The following is a 19,546-nucleotide window of genomic DNA, read 5'->3' on the forward strand; positions in this document are numbered from 1 at the left end:
ATCTAGATTGGGAGATGACTCGTCAAGTCATCAGAGAACGCCCCCCCACCCCCACCCTCACATTACAAAATATACCCGGATGCGGCTCCTGCGCTCGATCTTTCCAGAAGGAGCCGACGAGGAGACCAGCAACGAGCACAGGAGCACCGTGCAGGTCAGTGCGACCCGCTGATGTGTTCATAGCCCCAAATAACTAATATGAGGCTATATTATAGAACGGTGTATATGTTTATAGAAATATATGGGCACAGTTTAACGCGAAGCCACGGGAAACCGCTTTGCCTGGCTAGTGTCTTATGGTGTGTGGGGACTCTTCCACATCGCGCTATATAAATGTGATTTTCTGTATATTGTCCGATACCCATATCAGAAACACTCGGAGTGTTAAAACAAATTAACGAATTACATCCGGGTCGGCTTAATTTAATTAATGTCTGTTCGGAAATTGACGACCCCCCCCCCCAGTTTGTCTCTTTTTTTTTATTCCGCTGCTTATAACTCTGTCACTTGTCAACCGCTCCTCTCCCTCGAGGAGGATGCCTCGCGCCGCTCTGACGTCACCGCCGCCGGCCCTCGCTCCGTTCGCATCGCTGGGTCCTGCCGCAGGGTCACGTGGTCGGGTAACTTGCGCGCGCTGGGGATGGAGGCGGGCGAGGCGGCTGCTGAGAACAGGGAGAGATGGACAATAACTTGTCCGGTGGCACCCGAGCAAAGTGTGTGTGACCGTGACCTGTTTCACCTGTGCATTGTGCGTGTAGGGAGCCGCGAAGGGGAGGTAAACTATGACGTCTGTGGGGGCGGGGCGTGCTGCCTTTAAACGCTATAGTAATGTATGCATGTTGCTGATTGGGAGTGTGCGCGCGCAGCACCCCCCCCACACATTATTGCTGCATCAGTGTATCAGCAGAAAGTAGAAAGAGAAAGGAGTGGGAAACTACCTGCTTGCTACTCATTGGCCCAATAAATAAAGCATCTAGCAAACTGAGCTGAATGGACCAGTGAAGGACTCCTGAAACGTATGTTTCATAACCTAAAGACACGAACAACTGTTTACTGGGGCTTTTTTGTTGTAGCCCCCTCCAGCTGTGTGTATGTGTATTCTGTGCGTCTGTGTCGGGGCTGTCTGTGTCTTCAAACATGTCTGAGTGGTTTGACTTGCTTTGCATCTAGTCTCATGCTGTGCTTAAAAACTGTGACGGCGATGCATTAGCTTATATGGGCTCCATGTGAATGGATATTCCAGGCAAAAGGTGACACATTGTGTGCTCATTTGCATGTCATTTCCCAGAGTCCCTTGCAGTGGGAGCACTGTATGCTAGGTGATAATGTTTGATAGGCAGGGTTACAGACCCATCATAGGCTGCGCTTATTGTGCCGGCAACAACGTCACGGCAAAACAAATGCATTGCCGCCGTCGCGTGCGCTTATAGTAAGCGCGACACGACGGAGCGACAGATTGGTCGCGGTCGCTGGAAGTCATCTCTATTTGATTTTCCAGCGAATGTCGCTGCGTAGCCTATACGCTGTCCAGCGTAGCCTATAGTGCCTTAGGTTAAGGCCCCGGTCACGGCGCTGTAATGCACGCCCGCGCTTTTGGCTGCGCGTTCCGGAGATTCCCCGGTCTGCAGCTCACTGCAGGAGCAGAGACCGGGGGGGGGCGTGGCGGAGGAGTGACGGGGGCGCGGCCATGACGTCACCCGGCAGGTTCGCCCTCATTGGCTGAACCGCCGGGGGGCGTGCCTAGCCGCTCGACGCGAGTTCCTGCTCTCAATTCTATTGAGAGCAGGAGTAGCTCTCGCGCGAGCGCTGCGGCCCCCCCTCGCAGCGGGCCCGGCGCCATTGCGGGGAGGGCTCTCGTGAGCGCAGCGGATGCTGTAGCAGGCAGCGGGGGCAAGGCCTTAGGCTACGCTTATAGTGCCGGTGACGGTCAGGTGATCGCTGGAAAATAAAATAGAGATGACTTCCAGCGATCGCGACCAATCTGTCGCTCCGTCGTGTCGCGCTTACTATAAGCGCATGCGACGGCGGCAATGCATTTGTTTTGACACAATGCCGCCGGCACTATAAGCGCAGCCTAAGACGTGAATGTGCTCACAAGTGATATTTTTTATTGGCTACATGGTAACGGTGGAGGTTTTTTGTTGCCTTTTTCACCCACCGTAACTTTGTGTTAAAAAAAAAAAAAGGATCCCTTTAATATGTGCATCAATACAATCCACACAATAGGTAATTAGTTGAGTTGCCTATTGATTAGTTCTCCTGTGATCGATCAACGAAGTTTCGGTTTGTGGGTTCACTAAATGGCTGCAGAGGAGTATTGACTCAGTATCTGTGACTTTGTTAATGGTTGTTATAGAAACAAAAAAGCTTGCGTTGCAATCCATGAAGTTTTTTTTTTTTTTTAAATGCTACAAGTATATTCTCATAGCACAGAACTGAATTATTTAAATAAACATATAGGATATTTGCTTGGTATGCAGCTTTACATTGTATCGGCTCTGGGATGGTGACTCAAATCTATCTGTAGACCTACATTTATGTTCATGATCTTGTTATATTCAACATTTAAACTGTAGCCTATGTTCACACTGCTTATGTTTCTAGGCAACACAGTAGGTTTGTAAATTGATGCTCCACCGTAGATTTGCTCATTCTTGTGTTTGGAATATGTTAAGTTTGCAGGTCTTGGTACTGGGTATCTAGGCCATTATATTATTGGTGGTGGAGGTACAGAGATGGATGGAAATCTCATTCCTTATCCACTGATAATTAACAAGATGGACTCTGCAATGATTGTAAATATAAAGGTCCCCCATATCAATCTTATTCTCTTTAATGAGCAGGGCTCATTTTAGTTTCCAGTCCTTATTTGCAATGTCATTGTCTATGTAATTTTTCAGTTCTTGTTTTATGGTTTTTGTACATAGCTTTTATGATAGCACTCATTTTTTTTGTCCTGTTTCTAGAAAACCAGTAGTTGCTTTGCCATTGTAGGGGTCTAAGGCAATCCGTCACAGCTAACTCTTTGAAAAATGGTGAAAGAAACGGGATACTATGATATTTTGGGAGTGAAACCCAATGTCACTCAGGAGGAACTCAAAAAAGCTTACCGAAAGCTTGCCCTAAAGTACCATCCAGACAAGAATCCCAATGAAGGGGAAAAGGTACGTACGTTATTTGTGTTCTTGTATCTTTGAGCATCAATGTTTTGTCTAATTGTCATCAGATTGGTGGGTATACTTCTTAAAGCAGCAAAGCATGTGATTTCCCCCCCATCCCCCCCCCCCAGATAAATCAGTTCTGTAGTATTAAGTGACTACCTCCTCCCACTCAACTCTTAATGCCATTTTTTGTGTAGCTAGCAGAGTGAGTGGGGCCTAACAATAGATAATGTTATCATGGTAATATGAGGATACATTGTAGCTGCTGAGTTACACTGAAGGATTGATTAAAACTGAAAGGCAGCCATTTCCTTAGGTATACAGTCAGGATTTTTATAAATGTATAACATTAGCACCAAACGATTGCCAGTTTAGGTAAGAATGTAGAATTATATATTATCACATGCTTTATATATAAAAATACGGAGACGGTAGTGTTGCTGCTTTAATCTGTTACCAAGGCTTTCCAATTATTTTGACTATTGCTAGTAATGTTTTTACCAATCAAGCATGTAAACAATTAAACATTCTAAGAAAAATCTGTTTTGAACTAGGTATTAGAATCATTGCTTATGGCATCACAAGGACATGGAATTTTATTTAAATAATGAGGGAGAGAGAGAGGGAGAGAGGGAGAGAGGGAGAGAGGGAGAGAGGGAGAGAGGGAGAGAGGGAGAATATTTTTTTCCTCTTCCGATAGTGTTTGACATTTGATCTAATATTAGCTTCAGCACTTCTTGGGTATAGCAGCTTTCACAATACTGCTAAATGTGTTTGTGTGAATCACATTGATATTCTAATCCTCTCTGAAAATCTTATTTAATTTGTCACTTGAACTAGATTTGTGGATGTCTTTCATGGAATTAATGTTTTTAAATGAAGAATGTTTATTTGTTATCCATCCTTTCTGTGCAGTTTAAACAGATTTCTCAAGCTTATGAAGTGCTTTCTGATGCCAAGAAAAGAGACTTGTATGACAAAGGTGGTGAGCAGGCCATTAAAGAGGGCGGCATGGGGGGTAGCGGCTTTGGCTCACCAATGGATATTTTCGACATGTTCTTTGGAGGAGGAGGAAGAATGCAGAGGGAGCGAAGAGGTAACGTTACCTGACACTACAAAAATCATTTAAAGATTTAAAAATGTGTAGATGTTTGTTTGATCAAATCCATAGCGTGCGGTACCTTGTGTATTTTTTTTCTCTCTTTCTTTTCTGTAGTAATTCCATAGTTTTCCTAAAGTAGAAGTGTCTAATCTTTGCCAAGGCATATGAGCAGGTAGTAATGCCTACAATTGTATTTACATATTTATATTTAAGGAAACAATTATTGGTGTTGCATACATGGCTTTATATTGCTGCATTTTGAAAGGCAGGCCTTAACCATAGACACCCATTTCCCACTGGAGGAATGCTTTTTCAGGTCTCTACAGCACAAGAGCATTTTAATGTAATCATTTCACTAACTGATATTACCACTGCCATAACATTGTTTCAAACAGGCTTGGTTCATATACAGTGTTTAAATCCATTACATTTAAAGGTCTGGAGGTAGTTTTTCCTGGGCTACCTTAAATGTTTTGGTTTAGAATACTTGAAGCTATTACACTTTCTCTATGGGTTCAATGTGTACTTTAATGTTGGAAGTCCTCTAACAAGATGCTGAACATGCCTGTAACGGTCTGCTTGCAGGTAAAAATGTTGTCCATCAGTTGTCGGTATCTCTAGAGGATCTATATAATGGTGCAACAAGAAAACTAGCTCTACAGAAGAACACCATCTGTGACAAATGTGAAGGTATGTGATGGCATGCTTGAATTGGGACCGACTATTCCAGATTCTTGATAAACTCCAACAACTTCTGCTGATTCTCTCTTAGTGACGTACTTTATTCTCATGGACCTACATGTCCTAATTTCCTGCCTGTGACATTTCAAATGCATTTCAAGAACTATCAAAATTACTTGCGTTTTTGGAACCACCAATGTTTACATTGCTCATTTTTTTTGCAAAATTAAGTGTTTACTCAAAGCCTTGTTTTGAACAGTTAGTTTAATATTACCTTGTGGCATTGTAAGGGGTTTGTTATTGTTCCCTCAAGGTTTTGGTAACACTAAGCAAGAATAGATGAGGGTGAATACTGAATGTTACTGTGGACTCACCCACTCTGCCTATTGGTAAAATAGGGGTGCACTAGGGTTAATGTAAAGAGTAGTGAACGTGTGGAGTAATTGTTGCAGAGAATGCACCAATACCCCAAGAATCCCTTTATAGTGCACTTGTATATGTAGGCATAGTATATACAATTGAACAAGACTGGTCACATAATGAAATAATGGAGATGGTGGTTAGTAGTTCATATGAAAACATTGGTAGCCCCCATTATTGATGGATGTAGTTAAAAATATACTTTATTAAACTCAAAATATGAAATGGAACGGGTTATACAAACACCTACCCACACTGATACAAAAACGGGTGTGCTAGTAATGACACCCAAGAGGTATATTTTTCACGGATATATACCCTCCAATTTGATTGATTAATCACTAGAATTGAGTTCAGTTATAAGGATTGACTCCTTGCGGTTTTATCACACTTGTCTACCGTTTGGTAGATTACTCCTTCTGTTTGACAGTTGATGAAATATAGTATTACAAATTGCCTGCTTGTGATGGTAGGGGTTGCTGGCATCACAAAACTGTTATGAAGCTCAGCTAGCTGCCCCTAAATCTTTGTAACTTGGCCACCTTTGTATGGCTTATTTTGGCCAAATGTATTTAACATCTGGGAAGAACAGGGAATGTGTAAATGTATTTGTCTGTAAGAATTGTATTTGTTGTTAATGCCATCCCACAGTTAATAGTGAATCAACCTTCTGTAAATGTGCTTTGAGTGTCAGCCCTGCCAGAAACCAAATGAGATATTCAATTCTTACTGTAATTTCTATGGAGAATGCAATCCACTTAGTTAAAGTTTTCTATAGAATTGATAGGATTAGGGACAGCTAGGTGTCGGGACTCCTGGGGGGAGGTGAAAGGCTGATCAGATTTGGAAGTAAGAGCATTGTATGACACAGACTCTGATTTAATCAGGGATGGGTTCTTCATGCCCTCTGACTGTTGTGGCCCAAACTTAATCAATGTGCAGCAGCCCCCTCCCATGTAAATGATAGCCACAGAGGGATATATAAAGGGGTGCTGCTGATCAGAGAATCAGTTCTGTGGAGTGGTTGCCACCAACATCAAAGATCATCTCTCCAAAAATTACAGAACAAGGCGCTGCGGATTGCGTCCAACGCTCCACTTCCTACAAGAATAGCAGACCTTCATAGGGAACTGGGCATCGAGATGTTAGATGAACATCTAAAGAAGCTCAACAAGAAATTCTACAAGGAACTGGACCAGAACTCAAACCCGCTGATCAAGAAGCTTGCTGCGATCTCTGCAAACCCATTTGACCGCTACCCACGACCCATCACAGCGCTGAACCTGTGAAACCAACTCAACTGTGGCAAGTAACACAGATCAAGAAGCTTCCTAAAGAGTGCGACAATACACTCAACAAGAGAACTTGGAGTAATGAGGCTCAAGCCTCGGTATCCAATATCACCACTGACAGATTTAATCTGTCAGTCAGAACAGAACGGTCAGAGAATCAGTTCTACTTTCAGAGAGACACTCTGAGAAGGAGTGTGGAGTTCTACCCTCAGAGGACTATCTGAGACACAGACTGAGGCATTCTGTGAAGGAGTTTGATCTTTACAGGGACCAGCTGGAGATCTCAGAGGGGCTGCTGTGTAGCACTCTGAGATCCTGGAGGAGAAGCAGACAGGGCAAGCCTTCTTGAAGCAGGCCCCTGCACCTAGCGAGGCTAGAGTCTACTCCCCAGGCCCCCAGTTGTTGGTATTGTATTCTGTTTTGAACATCTTTGTTTGTCTGCTGGCGTGCCAGAATAAACCCCATTTTATTCAATAACTTTGTCCTGTCTGGTGCTAGTGATCCCAGTGGTTTTGGTGTTAAAGTACTGGTCTCTCGTGACACTACTGGTCTCAGAATTTGAGAATTTCTTAGAGGACACCATTAGGAGGCATGCTTTACAGCGCCCACATCTAAATTAGTCTTTTGGTTTTGCAGGAATCGATGTAGAGGTTTGGAGTAGTGGCTTCTGGCCAAAATGTCCTTTAGGTTTTTAGCCCTTCTGGACACTAGTGGGATCGGGTTTCAGTATTTCTTCCAAATCTTTATCATCCAGCAATATGTGCCAGTGTTTAGAAATAACCTTTCTGATGTTACTCCATTGCGTGTTATACGTCCGAGACGTATGGTTTTATTTTCTTGCATCACGGGCGATTTTGGTTTTTAGTAAAAGATTACGGTCAGAGTATTTAGCTCTTCTGTAGGCTTTCTTGAGGCAGGATTTACTGTATCCTCTTTCGATAAACCTTCAGGTCATATCTATGGCCTGTCGAATTCAGTCATAGTGGAGCAGTTTCTACTGAACCGTAGGAACTGTAATTCTAAGGCAAATCCTCACCACGGCGGTAGTACTCCATTGCATTATATGGATGATTAAAAAGATCACCAGGAGAGCAATAGTTGCACTATTATACAGCCTGCGCTGTCTATTAGGTGCGGTTTGGAATAGCATTTACTAATGCCCCCATGAGTATATACTTTCAACAAGGGTGCGCCCGATTGTACTATCTTAGGGGGCTACTGCTGGATACAAGGAGTTAACCTGGTCTCCGCAATAATTCCATTACACGGAATGGCTAGGACGCAGATCACGCATAATATTTGTAAAGACACAGGAATACCCCCCAGGAGTCAGTCTATCCTTGACATGAATTGAGTTCAGTTCTATTAATCATAATCCAATTGGAGGGTATGTATCTGACACCTCTCTTGGGTGTCCTTACTAGCACAGCTGTTTTTTGTGTTGGTGTATACACCATTTCATTTTAAATTGAGTTTAATAAAGTATATTTTTAACTGTCCATACACCCTCATAATAGGGGCTATCTGTTTTTCAAATGAACTAATCTCATGTGACCAGTCTTGTCCAATTGTATCTGGAAAGTAACTGACGCTCCCTCAGATATAAATGTATCAGAATAGACACTCGTAGAAAGAAGCGCAGAAAAAACAAATGTTATACTGGCCCCTGATATGCTGCTGCTCAGAGTATCTTTCCTTGATCCTCGTCAGACGTAAGAGGTAAGTGGCAATGAGCGCATGCAGAAATAAAAACCTAGAAATACTTCTTAGTGATAATAATTTCCTCTCAGTTAATGGTAATAGACAAACAGTATTATGTGAAGGGGGAATAAACAAACAGTACTCGCATGGCCATGTGTGGGAATACCTCACAAAGGATATTTCTTTAGACATTGTGCCTCCTTTCACCAGTGGATGACTTGTCCCTCAGTTACTTGGTGTCTTACAGATGGGGACGCCCAGTGTCCTTGCAACGGACCCAGAAAGGATGACAGCTGTATCCGTTGTAAGGACACTGGGCATTCCATCTGTAATACACCAAGCGACTGAGGGAAGAGTCATCCACCAGTGAAAGGCGGCAGTCAGTGACAAAGAAATACCCTTTGTGAGGTAGTTTCACACACGGCCGTGTGAGTACTGTTTATTTAGTCCCCCTTCACATAATACTGTTTGTCTATTACCATTACTATTACCATTAACTGAGAGGAAATTACTGTCACTGTTTCTGTCTTTGTCTGCATGTGCTCATTGCCACTTTTTGTTCAATTGTGTATATACTATCCCTAAAATATAGCAGAGTGCACTATAAGGGGTTCTTGGGGGCATTGCTGCAGTCTGCGACAATTACTCCACACTTTGTTGTTTTTTTTTGTTTTTTTTGCTGATGGTGAATACTGCCTAATCTTGGTCTTGCATACCTAACCTGTTAAATTAGTCACTGGGGAAGGGCTTGATTCTTGCTCAGATGGCTAAAGGTGTACGATGAAGTGCAGTGATTCTTGTTTAATTGTATACAGGCATACCCCGCATTAACGTACGCAATGGGTCCAGAGCATGTATGTAAAGCGAAAATGTACTTAAAGTGAAGCACTTCCTTTTCCCCACTTATCGCTGCATGTACTGTACTGCAATCTTCATATACGTGCATAACTGATGTAAATAACACATTTTTAACAGGCTCTATAGTCTCCCCACTTGCACACAGCTTCGGTACAGGTAGAGAGCCGGTATTGCTGTTCAGGACGTGCTGACAGGTGCATGCGCGAGCTGCTGTTTGCTTATTGGGCGATATGTCCTTACTCGCGAGTGTACTTAAAGTGAGTGTCCTTAAACCGGGGTGTGTCTGTATTCTGCCAGGTTTAGGTAATGATGTAAACACCGTGCTTTGTCTTCCAGGCCGTGGTGGCAAGAAGGGTGCAGTTGAATGCTGCCCAAATTGCAGAGGTACTGGTATGCAGATTAGAATCCACCCAATAGGACCAGGAATGGTCCAGCAGATTCAGTCTGTGTGCTCGGAGTGTCAAGGACAGGGAGAACGCATCAATCCTAAAGACCGGTGTAAGCCTTGCAACGGCAGGAAGATTGTCAGAGAGAAGAAGATTCTTGAAGTTCACATTGACAAAGGTTTGTCTGTTTCATGGTTGGAAATAGTTTGGTTTATTTCTCCCTGTGTAACATAATTTGGGTTCCCAGTAATGTGGGGGTAGTTGGGTGAGTCTTTATGGATCCCGCATGCATTTCCAGAACTTGTCATGGTACCTGAAAGCATAACCCAGGATGTCGAGCTAAAATAGTTTTATTTAACCACGCTTATTTAATTGCATACTTATCAGTTACCAATAACCAGTTATGTGAAGGTTGGATTTAAATCTGACATCCAGTAATTCAATTCTTTTTAGTGTGCGTATTGCACTTATTATTATTATCATACTGTGTCAAACATTCAGTTATAGCCCACTAATCACTTATGTTTTCAGTTCTGAAGGGAAGAATTGTTTACCCATTAAACACCTGGTGTTAGTGTCTAAATCCATGCATTGCTCTAACTTTTCAGGAATGAAGGATGGTCAGAAAATCACATTCACTGGTGAGGGAGACCAAGAACCAGGGCTGGAGCCTGGTGATATTATCATAGTGTTGGATCAGAAAGATCACGCTCTGTTTACAAGGTAAAGATATGTTTTAGATGTATCTTATTAGACTGAACTCGTGTAGTCTTCATTCTTATGTGGTTGCTTGAATTCCCCCGACCACATAGACTGCAATGCTGCGACCTTTGTTATCTTCTGCTTTCTATTCAGCAGTCGGACATATTGGCCTTAAAGGTCAATTTCCTGTGTGCTGCAGTAAGCAAATCCTTCTCTTCTCTCCACCCCCCCCCCCCAAATGTTTCAGATTTCATTCAGTCATTTATTTTTAACTGGTGTTTTTTTTAACAGCAATGTTCTGGTTTTCATGAGGTTTAATTTTTTTTCCTCTTCTCTGTAGGAGAGGCGAAGACCTTCGAATGCATATGGAAATAGAACTTGTTGAAGCTCTGTGTGGCTTTCATAAACCGATTCTTACTTTGGACTCCAGGAACATAATCATTACATCTCACCCCGGTTAGTAATACATGGTAATTGTTGACTACTAGCAGTTGAATATGTTCTACAGGTAGTCTTTAATATTCTACTCTACATGCTTATTGTGTATTTATTAAATAATAAATGGTAAATAATAAAAGGAAAAAGCGCAGGACTCCCAGTGCATGCTAAAAATTGTTTTCAAAAGGTGAGGATCACACGTACAAGACTAAAACCGTGCTTGATGTAAATGGTATATATATATATATATATTATTCAAAAACCCTGAAGCATGATTGCTTCAAATTCCGGTGCTCTTTAGAGTGAAAACCCTCACAAGTCTCTTTGTGGATAGGAGAAACAGTCCCACTCTGGATTGTATTATTTGGCTCTCGAATGAGTCACATTACTCACTGCTTGTTGAAATAGCAAGTAGATACCCGGTCGTGTAGGTTTCAGTCCTTTGGGTCCACCGATCAGTATGCTCCACGTATCTTCAAGATGCACTCGTCGACTGGCATAACACTCTCGGCACAATGATGACGAACTGCAGGGTAAATGTGTGTAACCACCACGCTGTACTGTATCCTTCTGGACTCTGTGGACACCACAACTCAGCTCCACATGTAGCCGGTAAGGTGGAACTCCCGGTTGTTCCTTGTAATCAACCTGGCTTCACCGCAACCGGAAAATAATGAATAAAAACTCTTGGTATTCTCCTATCTGGCGTGCCCCCAGGTGTAGTCTGCATACTGTGTGAACATCCCCATAGGGAAAGAAGCCGTGCACTGCGTCTCACAAAAAGGAAAGATGTGATATATGCTTAATCAAAAGTTTTATTCATAAAAACATGGACAAAAATACTGATGTAGCCACTCTAACGCGTTTCACGTAGGGTGCTTGATCAAAGAGCTTTTCCCACATCTTTCCTTTTTTGTGAGACAGTGCACTGGCTCCTTTCCCTATGGGGATGTTCTCACACTTTTTTTTTTATTATATATATCTATCATCTATCTCATGGAGTTGTGCGCTTTTTCTTTTTAGTGAGAAAGACAGACTAATGACATACACTAAGCGCTAAACCTAAGATGCCTGTGAGGCGGATGTAACTAATGCACACCTTCAAATATTTACCGGGGTCAGGGAATGCACTGACCCTGGAAAACAAACCTAAACCCACAATTGGTCTAAAGCAGGGGTGGGGAACCTTTTTTCTGCCAAGGGCCATTTGGATATTTATAACATCGTTCGCGGGCCAGGCAGGCATGTAGGCACACAGAACCCCCCTCCCCCCCTACCTCTGGTAGTTGCTGCTGCTGCTGCTGGAATCGTGTATGGCGGATGCTGGGGTAATTGTGGGGGGAACTGCTGGAGAAGCATGGGGGAAGTGCGGTGGCTGCTGGGGGATCGCTGGCGCTAGTATGGTGGCTGCTGGGGATCGTGTAGTGCTGCCGGCGCCTCACACCACCTCCTCCCGATCGGGCGCGGCTGCCATTTGTTTAAAAATTAGCGCGACCCCGGTTGTAGCAGTTGCCTTAGCAGGGCCAGACCAAATGATTTCGAGGGCCTTATACGGCCCTCGGGCCTGACGTTCCCCACCCCTGGTCTAAAGAAACCCCTTTTAGTACCCGAGATGCTAAGCCATCTTTCTGTATAGCAGCAGACATTTTCCTCCATTGGATGAGGTTTTGTATTGAGTTCACTTTTGGTTTAATTTAAAAAAAAAGTCTTTCACCACTATTGTGTAACTTGGTTACATTCATTTTTCGATCACTAATTTGCTTCCCTTTAAGAGCCCTACAGCACTTTACTTCTCCTATGTGACATGTCTTAAATAGCATATTGGGCCATGTCCATATTGCAAGATATGGCGCAGGCTACGTAGCTTGCACCGAAACAAACACTAGGACACCAATGCATATGTGCACATGCGCTACAGGGAGAGCGGAGATTTGCAATACAATAAAGTTTGTTTGCAAGCGAGATGCCGGGAGGAGGAAGCGTGGAAGCTAGCGTATTCTTTTACGGACTCAGGCTTAGTGACCCTCAGTCTTGTGTATGATTAGTGCTCTTCAACTTTTTTTTTTAAGTACGTGGTAAATTAGCAGTAGCAAATGGCACGTGCAAATGACTACTGTTTATTACATCTTGCCAACAAACTACAATTGGGATTTTTTTATAATGCAATTCGTAAATTGTCCCCCAATGTTTCACTTTAGATCAGGATCAACGCAGACTAACTTACTTTTATTTTAGGTCAGATTGTTAAGCATGGGGACACTAAATGTGTGTTGAATGAAGGTATGCCTATCTATCGCAGACCATATGAAAAGGGGCGTCTTATTATAGAATTCCAGGTAAGCACGAGTTAAATACACTATTTTAGATATTAAGTCCTGTTGATTCAAAAGTAATTGTCACACTTGCACACCCAAAGTGGAGTTCCACCAACAGTATACTGTCTAGGCACAATTCACGCCATTAATATTTCGTGCCCAATTACAAGTGGCCTTAATGCTTAAGTAACATCAATGTTATAAATCTGTTACTGGAGGCAATCATGTCTGCCTCCGTCAAAGAGCTGTTCTCATCACTGCAGTTTTTTTTACAAACACTTCATTCTAGTAGGCTAAATGTGATACCGGTTACCTCCCACCACGGTACCTATCCTCCTTACCTGAATTGTTCCACCATGGTACCAGGATGTAAGCAGACACAATAGAAATGGCCAGTTTCTGTTCATCCTAACCACTATGATCGATACAGGGACTTATACCGGCACACCAGAAACGTCCACCTAAGCACTAAAAGTATCACTCAATTACAGAGGTTGAATAATAGTGTGTGTACACTTTGACGTGAGATTCTGCTTCAACACACACTCCTGTCATGTATCTCTAAATTGTTGTTCGATACATTCGATAAATTGTATCCATTATATCACTACATTGAATACCAATAGTATCATACCAGGGCAATAATATATTATAGCCCACTGAGGCAGCTTTCTTGACTACATAGTGCTTACATTGCACAAACTTATGTAGGACTGAGCTTCACACATTCCCCTCCTTGGCAAACCTATAAGAGTGATTGCTAATGTGTGCTACTTTACAGCAGTGACACTGATGCCTTGTTATTACCCCCTTTTATGTTGTGATTTGTTTCAAATAAAGATTTATATTTTAATTCCACTCACTTCTCGCTCAGTGTTCTTTGGGTTATTTTTGTTACAACTACTATTTAGCTCATCACCTTGCATTCATTGCATTAGTGTAGTTACACTCCATTACGGTGTGGGTTTCAGAGTGCATGCTAGGGGGTTCAGGAAATGGAGGGTACTAGCTTTGTGGAAAAGCTTCACACAGATGTGGTAGGGACCAATACAATCGGAGTTCAAAAAATTGACACACAGCTGATCCTAAATAAAGGCTAAGGATTCATTGGGATATTGAATTTTGTAGCAGATGGTGAAATTGGCACTTAGGTGGGCTAAGTGATTATCTGCTGTAAAATAGTTTCTATGATTCTTAAAGTAAAATTTTTATTTTAATAGGTCAACTTTCCATCAAATGGCTTCATTTCGCCAGACAAACTGCCATTGCTAGAGAAACTCCTACCTTCCAGGAAAGTGGTCGAAGAGACTGAAGAAATGGAGCAAGCAGAATTAATGGACTTCGATCCATCTCAGCAGAGACGCGGTCATTACAATGGGGAAGCATACCATGATGATGACGATGAGCATCCAAGAGGAGGAGTTCAGTGCCAGACCTCTTAGGTCAAACCACTGAGTAATGGCTCTTGTGGCAGATTTGTAAATGCAACAGCTCTAAGCAGGTCAAAGCTGCAAAATGAATTAAAAAAATGCAGTGCATTTTTGGCTGAGAGCTACTTAGTGCTGACTCACTTCTGTTCTGGAGGTACCTAGAACACATTGCAATGCATTTTAGGCCTCTTCAGCACCGAAGGCGTTAAAATGAACGTGTTTCTTTTGTAAAAGCTAACACAAGGACTTTTACCTGGCATTCATTCTACTTGTTTTAGTATCCAACCCTAAATGTATAATGGTGCAAGGAATCATGGCAAACAAAATAAATATACTCGTCTACAAGTTTGTGGTTTTATTGTATTTGGAATCCGTTAAGGAAACATAATAGAAAGTTGTAATATAAGTAAAGTATCAGATTGTGGTTTTGAGGTCAATTATATTGTAATGTTACCTTGCAGAACAATGTGTGGTACTAAAAATGCTTCCAAAATTTGAGTTTCTAACAAATGGGCACATTGCAGTGTTCTGGTTAAAAAAAAAAAAAGAAAGCCACATTTGGTTAAGTTTACTTTATGTAGTTTCATTTAACAGATGCCAAAATATGATCTTTCACAGTCACGTAACCTTGTTTGTGCTGCCTGACTTCACAACACATTACTGGTTGATTATGGGCACAGCTTAAACCTTCCATGGTGTCTTGCATTAGCTCTGGTGCTTTTTTGTTAACTCTTCTGGGCCAATGAAAATAGATCACAGCTTTTGGCACTCCTGTGCTATAATGGGTAGCCTAGTTTATTGGAGGTATATGACTGTCGCTTCAGTTTTGACTTGAACCATATCACTTGGGTCATATTTGGCAATTTCAGTAATTTTACACAATTGAGACAATGTACCCTTGAGTTTATTTGTTGTGGGTAGGGACTGAAATTAAACATCCCCAAAGAGTTTAAAATGAGTTTACTACTTCAAATAAGAATTCTATATGCAATAAATATATTTGCATGTTTTTTGTAAGTGATCTGCTTGTGAGATGGCTTTGGAAGGATGTTCAAATGGCCTTGATCTGTCGTATACAATGAGCTGTGGTTTTTAACAGGGCATGTTTTATTTGTATTGCATTACTGTTTTGGGGAGGAAAGCTTTAGGCCTCGGACACACTTACCGCGGGCGTGCTGAGGTTCAGGGAAAGCAGGTGCTTTCCCTGGCCTTGCGGTTGCTTGGCCGGTGTGCCGTCAGGGGGCGGGCCAGTGGCAGAGCTGGTTTGCACTCATCGGGCGAACCGCTCACGTGACCGGCCTGTTGCACCAGCAAGCGGGGAAATTTTAACATTCCCTAAGACCTACGCTTCCGCGCGCTTGCGGAAGCGTAGGCGAGCCCCTACTAAAGCTGCTCTAATTGCGGCTGTAGGGGCTCAGTGCTGAGCGGGAACACGTCTCAGCGCGCTTCTGCCAGCAAGCGGTAAACATGGCCGAGGCCTTACTGTTGCCACCTAAACTACTACATTTGTCTCCATGAGACAATATGGATTGAGGTGACATTTGGTTCAGTTAACAAACTGTTAATGAGTTTTTTCTTTTGCAGATAAGTCTATGGTCTCAAGAGTAGGTTTAACAAGTAGCAGTGGTGCATTGAGAATACAATCAAGTTAGTAGTCTGCTCCAAGGTCTATACAAGATGCATCCTTGCAAATGTTGACATTTACAAAGGGTGACAGTCAAATATTCACATCGTTAATAGATTCCTAATGTTCAACAATTTTGTGAGTACGTAACGCATTGTGTTGGATAACCGAGGACTGCCTGTACTGGCAAATTAACTGCATTGAACATAATGTGTAATGGAACGTGTCAACTTTTGTACTCTGAGTAAAAGCGGGGAGACTATAGAGCCTGTTACACATGTGTTATTTACATCAGTTATGCACGTATATAACGATTTCAGTACAGTACATGCATCAATAAGTGGGAAAAGGGAGTGCTTCACTTTAAGTACATTTTCGCTTTACATACATGCTCCGGTCCCATTGCGTACGTTAATGCGGGGTATGCCTGTACTTTATTTTACTATTTACTGTGATGTGATTTTGGACTGCAAGTGGTACCACTCCTTTTATATAACTACTCCTATTTACAAATGCTTACTTTGTTTTCTGTACTTTCTAAAAGAGCATGAAGTCCTCTAGCAGTGCCTTCATCTAGTGTTGAGCACGTGCATTAAGTGAAACTGTCTCAATGTCATGTTTTCAATGGGAAAAAAAAAAAAATCAAAACACAATTTCAGTGGCAAAATGCAAAGACGTTTTAGCTTCCTGTTTTAGATATTTGCACTTCTATTAATTACTTGCTCCTGTTCTATTACAAAATGTATTATACAATTATTTAAATGCACTTAAAATGTCTGAATATATTGGCATTGGTGGTTCTCGTATTGCTAAATGTGTCCACTCTTCTACATACTATCTTTTCACTGTTGGAGACAAAAATAGCTTCTTGCAGCAGAATTGATCTGTTATTAAATATTTCTTATTCTTTCCTATCTACTTATCTCTACATACCCATTGTTCTCTGTAAAGTACTCAGCCAATTGATAGTGGGAATGTGTTGGGTACAGGGGGAAGTGGTAAGAGCTACCATGTTCGTTCATTCCTGGTGAGCTCTAGGCTCAGCTTCATGCAAAACGTTGAGTTACCCATAAGATAATGAGACTAGCATACGCAGCATTTGGCAAAGACAGAAAAGGAATAGTTAAAAATGAGTACGGCTCACCAAGAAATAAAAAAGATAAATATCCTTACCTATCCATTTCTCACCATTACTACACTGTACACAAAGTATCCCAACATGTCATCTCTCTAACAAGTATATTAAAAAGAAGAAGTTATGTAGAGGATACATCGATTAAATATTTTTTTTTGGGGGGTATAAAATATCACTACTAATAGAAGCAAGTTCCAAGTGTCCAGCAGAGTGAAAAGATAGTATGTTGAAGATTGGACATATTTAATAACAATAAACATCAACATATACAAATTCAGACAAAGACAAGTTGGAGACATTTTAATTCAGTGTATTAGAATACACAGGAATGATAAAATCAGTGTATCACTATACATATATGTACAGAGGGGTTTTTACACCCCCTCACAGTATACTTTGTGTGCCACACATCTTCCCCATCATAGAGAGGAGTAGGCAGTCCTGAAGCTGACCGGTTAATCAATGCAGGACTGCAACACAGGTGTGTAACATAGTATTTCTTGCTCTCAAGTTTTTTTTACTCTATTTCAATCCAACAGCACCTACCCAGAGAAAATCCACAGATCATTGTAATTGGTTCAGAATAAAGCAAGAATAGTGCTTCTGCTCTTTGTACGTATATTACGTTGTATTGGGATGCACACGATTGCCGTCAAACGTTATATAGAATTTTACATACACTTCCAAGAATTACATAAAATATGAATCAAATATGAACAAGTGAGTTTTTGACCATTTATATTCTGGAACATTAGATAAAAATGCCAATTTACAGGTGAGACATCTAGACAAAATGAAATGTGTTACAGGCTTCAAGGTCACTTTTAAGAAATGTATATCAAGCATTTTTCTGTTTTCCTACAAATGTAAGTATCCACCAAATGAAATTAGGTTTGTAAATATTCACAGAGTTACAAAAGAGATTTTATTTTGTATAAACCAAAATGGCAAAGGACATACAACAAGTTGCTGGGTCAGTGTTTATATATATATATGTATTAATATTAAAAAAACAAAAAGGTCCTTTTTTGGATTGCATTACTGGTTACTACGGTTTCCACAGTTTGAGGAGTCCATCTTCACTGTACGTACCAATCAAATTCTGATGAGGATGGTGAGCAATTCCAATGACATCTTTCTCATGGACCTAGAGAAAGGCATAGAATGAAGTCAAATTAAACAAGTCCATGCTGATATGAATACTGGAGCCCATATAAATAAGGGCAGTTCATTTGACTAGAGATAGGTGGCGGCTCCTGATCTATGACCACCTAGCTCCAATGTTCGCTACAAAATAAAGCACATTTAAGTGTCCTTCCGTTAAAGATACTGAAAACGGAAATACTGCCATCATAAGGCTGTGTCGTCTTATTGCTTTCAATGTTCAGTCCCATTTACTGAGGAATGGTGTGAAAGCGTGAAGAAAAAAAATACAAATTAGGGTTCAATATAACAGAATAACAAGTGAGTTTATTAGCATACAGGTGCACACTTCGATGGGGACAGGTTGGGCAAAAGCTGTCCACCAGACATACGGTACTGTATACAATATATACCCCAATACTAAAAGCTCCCACCCCCTTTATGGGGTGACTTGTAAATCATAGAAAATAACTAAAAATGTATAAGAACAAGTGGATATGAGAGGGAAAAAAAAAAAAGCTAAAAATCCTTATGCAAGCCCGTCACCTTTTCCCCACATACGCATCTGGGCCCCTTCTATGTGTATTCTTTAAAGGGGTTGAATGTGAGAAGTGATTTCTATCTCTGATCCCACCACCTGACACTTGAATGTGAGAAGTGGATTCTAAGTCTGATCCCACTTCAAGGCTGTACGCTCCCTCCCTTTTTTGGCGGCCAGGGCTGGTATTAGTAAAAATTGCTGAGAGCAAAAACATCTTTCAACCGCAACTGTGCTTTCATGCAGACAAATGACAACATGGATGACACATACAGGGACAAGAACAAACAAAATGGCTGCTTAGATCCTAGTGCTGTTTACTTGAGACTCCTCCCCCCATGCCATTCTCTCAATGGGCAATACAATGCTTTGCAGGTTAATATAATATTGACTGAGCCAAAGCTAAATTTGAGCAACGAATGGTGATGTGAACTACTTTTTTTTTTTTAATCGCAACCAATAACATTCTGATTCACAAATGAGGTGTAAACCAGCAGAAGGATGGTAAAAAATGGGGAAACCCCTGAGCCGATGCTCTAGATCAGGGGTGGGCAACCTATTTTTCAATGTAGCCACAGGTGTGGCGAATTATAAGTGAAAATAGCCACACCATGCAAAAA

General features: G+C 41.6%; 2 protein-coding genes across 3 annotated transcripts in view; one reads left to right on the plus strand and one right to left on the minus strand.

Moving 5' to 3' along the window:
• Positions 1-33: 33 nt before the first annotated feature.
• Positions 34-14,831, plus strand: DNAJA1 (DnaJ heat shock protein family (Hsp40) member A1). Its single transcript, XM_075604422.1, has 9 exons — positions 34-154; positions 2,967-3,164; positions 4,077-4,257; positions 4,849-4,953; positions 9,552-9,779; positions 10,210-10,324; positions 10,644-10,759; positions 12,977-13,077; positions 14,277-14,831. The coding sequence occupies exons 2-9, from the start codon at positions 3,033-3,035 to the stop codon at positions 14,496-14,498; spliced, it is 1,200 nt and encodes a 399-aa protein (XP_075460537.1). The 5' UTR covers positions 34-154; positions 2,967-3,032; the 3' UTR covers positions 14,499-14,831.
• The window catches only part of SMU1 (SMU1 DNA replication regulator and spliceosomal factor), a 35,191-nt gene continuing 30,254 nt past the window's right edge, over positions 14,610-19,546 (minus strand). For both annotated transcript variants that reach the window (XM_075604403.1, XM_075604412.1), the window contains exon 12: positions 14,610-18,392. In XM_075604403.1, coding sequence (XP_075460518.1) covers positions 18,294-18,392 — 99 coding nt within the window. In that variant the 3' untranslated portion in view covers positions 14,610-18,293. The remainder of the gene's footprint in view (positions 18,393-19,546) is intronic.

This window comes from Ascaphus truei, chromosome 1 (genome assembly GCF_040206685.1).
Source record: "Ascaphus truei isolate aAscTru1 chromosome 1, aAscTru1.hap1, whole genome shotgun sequence".
Taxonomy (NCBI): Eukaryota; Metazoa; Chordata; class Amphibia; order Anura; family Ascaphidae; genus Ascaphus; species Ascaphus truei.